This window comes from Benincasa hispida, chromosome 11, assembly GCF_027475165.1.
Source record: "Benincasa hispida cultivar pf3 chromosome 11, pf3_genome.v1.1, whole genome shotgun sequence".
Classification (NCBI taxonomy): Eukaryota; Viridiplantae; Streptophyta; class Magnoliopsida; order Cucurbitales; family Cucurbitaceae; genus Benincasa; species Benincasa hispida.
In genome coordinates, this window is record NC_143488.1 from 82,504,768 (window position 1) to 82,508,084 (window position 3,317).

The 3,317-nt window shown below is 39.5% G+C and overlaps 1 protein-coding gene across 1 annotated transcript; it reads right to left on the reverse strand.

Annotated features, from left to right (window-relative positions):
* Positions 1 to 1,907: 1,907 nt before the first annotated feature.
* On the reverse strand, positions 1,908 to 3,083 carry LOC150032951 (uncharacterized). The gene is made up of 4 exons (XM_090307083.1): positions 2,837 to 3,083; positions 2,383 to 2,619; positions 2,040 to 2,277; positions 1,908 to 1,932 (listed from the first exon to the last, which is right to left on the reverse strand). Exons 1-4 carry the CDS (start codon positions 3,081 to 3,083, stop codon positions 1,908 to 1,910), a joined length of 747 nt encoding a protein of 248 aa, XP_090163209.1.
* Between the last annotated feature and the right edge of the window lie 234 nt (positions 3,084 to 3,317).

Sequence of the window (3,317 nt, forward strand, 5' to 3'; positions counted from 1 at the left end):
CTAGCAAAGCTTCTTATTTGTAGAACAATGCAGCGTCACAACACTACAAAGAGCGTTGCAATGCTACAGCTAAATCAGAACTCAAGCGTCAGAGATGTGCTGCTTTGATGCTCAGTTGAACACGCACAGAAGCAGTTGTCCATTAAAGTTCGTAACATTGCAACGCTTTGCTAAGTGTTGCAACACTGCTATGTTCAATAGCTACTGTCCAATAGCGTCGAGCTAGAGCATTAGGGGGGGGGGGGGGGGGGGGGGGGGGGGGGGGGAAAGGGGCATTGCGACGCTGACTGCTTGTCCAGGATGCAATGCTTACTGCTTTTCAGCGTCTAGCGATGGTTAGGGGAGGGTTGCAACGCTGCCCTCAAAGGCAGTTTGGTTATTTTGGTATCTGTACTCTATGGTGCATCCAACTTCCGTTTTTGCTTCTTTTTGGCTCAATTTTCATCCCAACAACTCACTTGCTCTCTGAGGGTGAGTTACCTATAAATAAGAGAATCAAAGCATACGAATTATTCAAATCAGTAAGATTAAGGATATAAAATTAGCTCTTTTTGAGAGCTAACAAACACCCTCAACTTAGCACTTGATCATCCTGAGCAAGGTCATAACACTCAATCATGCAATTGGCAAGGAACTGTTTACTCTATTTATCGGATCCTATCTCAAGTCTTAAAGTCTTTAGGGCTTCATGATAAATCACATAACAATCCAAATTCTATTAATCACTCAATTGAGACTCATTATAAAAGGGGCTTATACAATCAAATCATGTATGAATGAACACTAAGGCATGAAATTTTTTTCATAAATCGAAAAGTACCCGAAAAAGATTTATCCTAGTCCCATTTCATCTTCCCTCTACTCTGGCTCGATTATCAGCCTAAGACATACCGTTCTTGCTAATCAAAGAGCAACACTTTAGCCAAGAGTGCCTAAAACTCACACACATAAAACATGGAGAGCATTAATTTTACCTAGAGGGCTAATGCTCTTTTCTCGCGGGTCCTAACTAGACACGGCGGAGGTAGCTCTTTTCTCCTCTATCCATGCACACACATACGCTATTGTTTTGCAGGCACGCCGGCTTGTGCCTCATTTTTATGCTTTTTTTTTTTTTTTTTTTTCCAGAAACTACTTTGCTTCTTTCTTCTTCTTCTTCTTTTATATATATATATTTATTCACACACTAGACCACTATTTTCTCCTTGTCTATTTTTGCTCTCAGACACTAAAAGTTATTCCTAAGCTAAAAAGGGGTCTTTCAAGGTGACAACAAAAATTCGAGATGGATAACCCGTTTCTAAGACTTTTTAGAGATTTATAACGATATTTTTTCTCCTAGGTTCATTATGCATGGCTTTCATGAAAAAGTTTTTATAAGCAGCTCAAAATCATGAAAGAATTTCCTTTTTAAAAATATACAACCCAATTAGTGCATCATCAACTTGTCGTCAAAAGGAAACGACAAATAGAGCGAACAGACCATTCAAAACCAAACACTTAGATAGATTTTCAGCACAAATATTTAATTTCATTTCACAGCAATTAACGAAAAGTTATTCATAGCACAAAAAGACGAGCTTAGATGCTTAAGGCTAATCAGAGAACATATGAATAAAAGAATCGATTCAATTATCAAAAGGAATTCAGCAGTTGTGCTTCTCTGTACCCAGTATACCAAAAATAAATGAAAGAAACAAAAGAAATAAAGAAAAGAAAATGAAAGCAGATAAATTTGACGCCTGGCTACCTCCAGGAAGCGAACTCTTTATCGTCGTATGCTCGACGTTAAGTGAGGATGGGCTCAAATGAACAAGGGTGATGACAACACAATGCTCGATTGAGCTTGGTTGACTTCCCCTTCATTGTAGACCTTGAGACAATGCCTATTCACCTTGAACTCCTTTCTAGTCGCTAAGCTCCTGATCTCCACTGCACCATAGGGAAAAAGATTAATAATTTCAAACGAACTGAGCCACTTGGACTTAAGCTTAGCTGACATGAGTTGGAGGTGCGAATTAAAAAGCAACATCTTCTACCCGACCTTGAACTCTTTCCTTACAAGACCTTTATAATGAATTAGCTTCGTCTTTTCCTTGTAAAGTTTAGATTTTTCATAGGCTTCAAGTCGCACCTCTTCCAACTTTTGCAATTCTAGAAGCCTTTCCTCCGCGGCTTGGGCTAAACTTATATTACAATGCTTAACCGCCCAATAGGCTTTGTGCTCAATTTCTACCAATAGATGGCACTCCTTTCCATAAACAAGCTTGAAGGGTGCTGTCCCAATAGGGGTTTTAAAAGCCCTTCTATAAGCCTAAAGAGTGTCGTCGAAGCGTGTGCTCTAATCCTTCCTTTTTGGGTTTACGATCTTTTCAAGGATACTTTTAAACTTCGAATTTGATATCTTGGCTTGGCCATTTGTCTGAGGATGGTATGGAGTGGCAACACGATGATGGACTCCATACGTCCTCAGAAGGGCCTCAATGGTCCGATTACAGAAATGGAAACCTTGGTCACTGATTACAGCATGCAAGATACTTAACCTGGAAAATATGTTAGCCTTCAAAAATCCTGAAACAACAGCAGTATTATTAGTCCTAGTGGGAATAGCCTCAACCACTTTGACACATAATCAACGACTAAAAAGATGCATAAATATTCATAAGAAGAGGAAAAGTGGCCCATAAAATCCATCCCCAGACATCAAAAACCTCACAGACAAGAATCGAGTTAAGTGGCATTTCATTCCTCCTAGAAAGAGATCTTGACCTCTAACACTTTTCACAAGGTTTACAAAATGCAGAGCAGTCAGTAAATAAAGAGTTCCATATCAAACCACTATCTAAAACTTTTCTAGCAGTTCTCTCAGGGCTAAAATGCCCTCCACATGCCAGCTCATGACAGAATGAAAATACTGACTCAAATTCTCCATCTTGGACACACCTTCTAATAATTTGGTCAGAACAAATCTTCCAAAGGTAAGGTGGATCCCAAACAAAGTATTTAGAGTCATTGCACAATTTAGCTTTCCTAGAACTAGGCATATCATGAGGGAACTTACCAGTCACCAGAAAATTAAACATGTCAACATCTCATGGTATCAATGTGGTTATCTGGAACAAATACTCGTCAAGAAAATCCTCTCGTACAGGTGTAGGATCTTCTTCTTACACTGTCCTACTTAAATGGTCTGCCACTGAATTTTCTGCCCCCCTCCCCCTTCTATCTTTGATGGTCAAGTTAAATTCTTGGAAGAGAAGAATCCACTGAACTAGTCGAGGTTTGGACTCCTTCTTGGTCATGAGGTACCTAAGGGC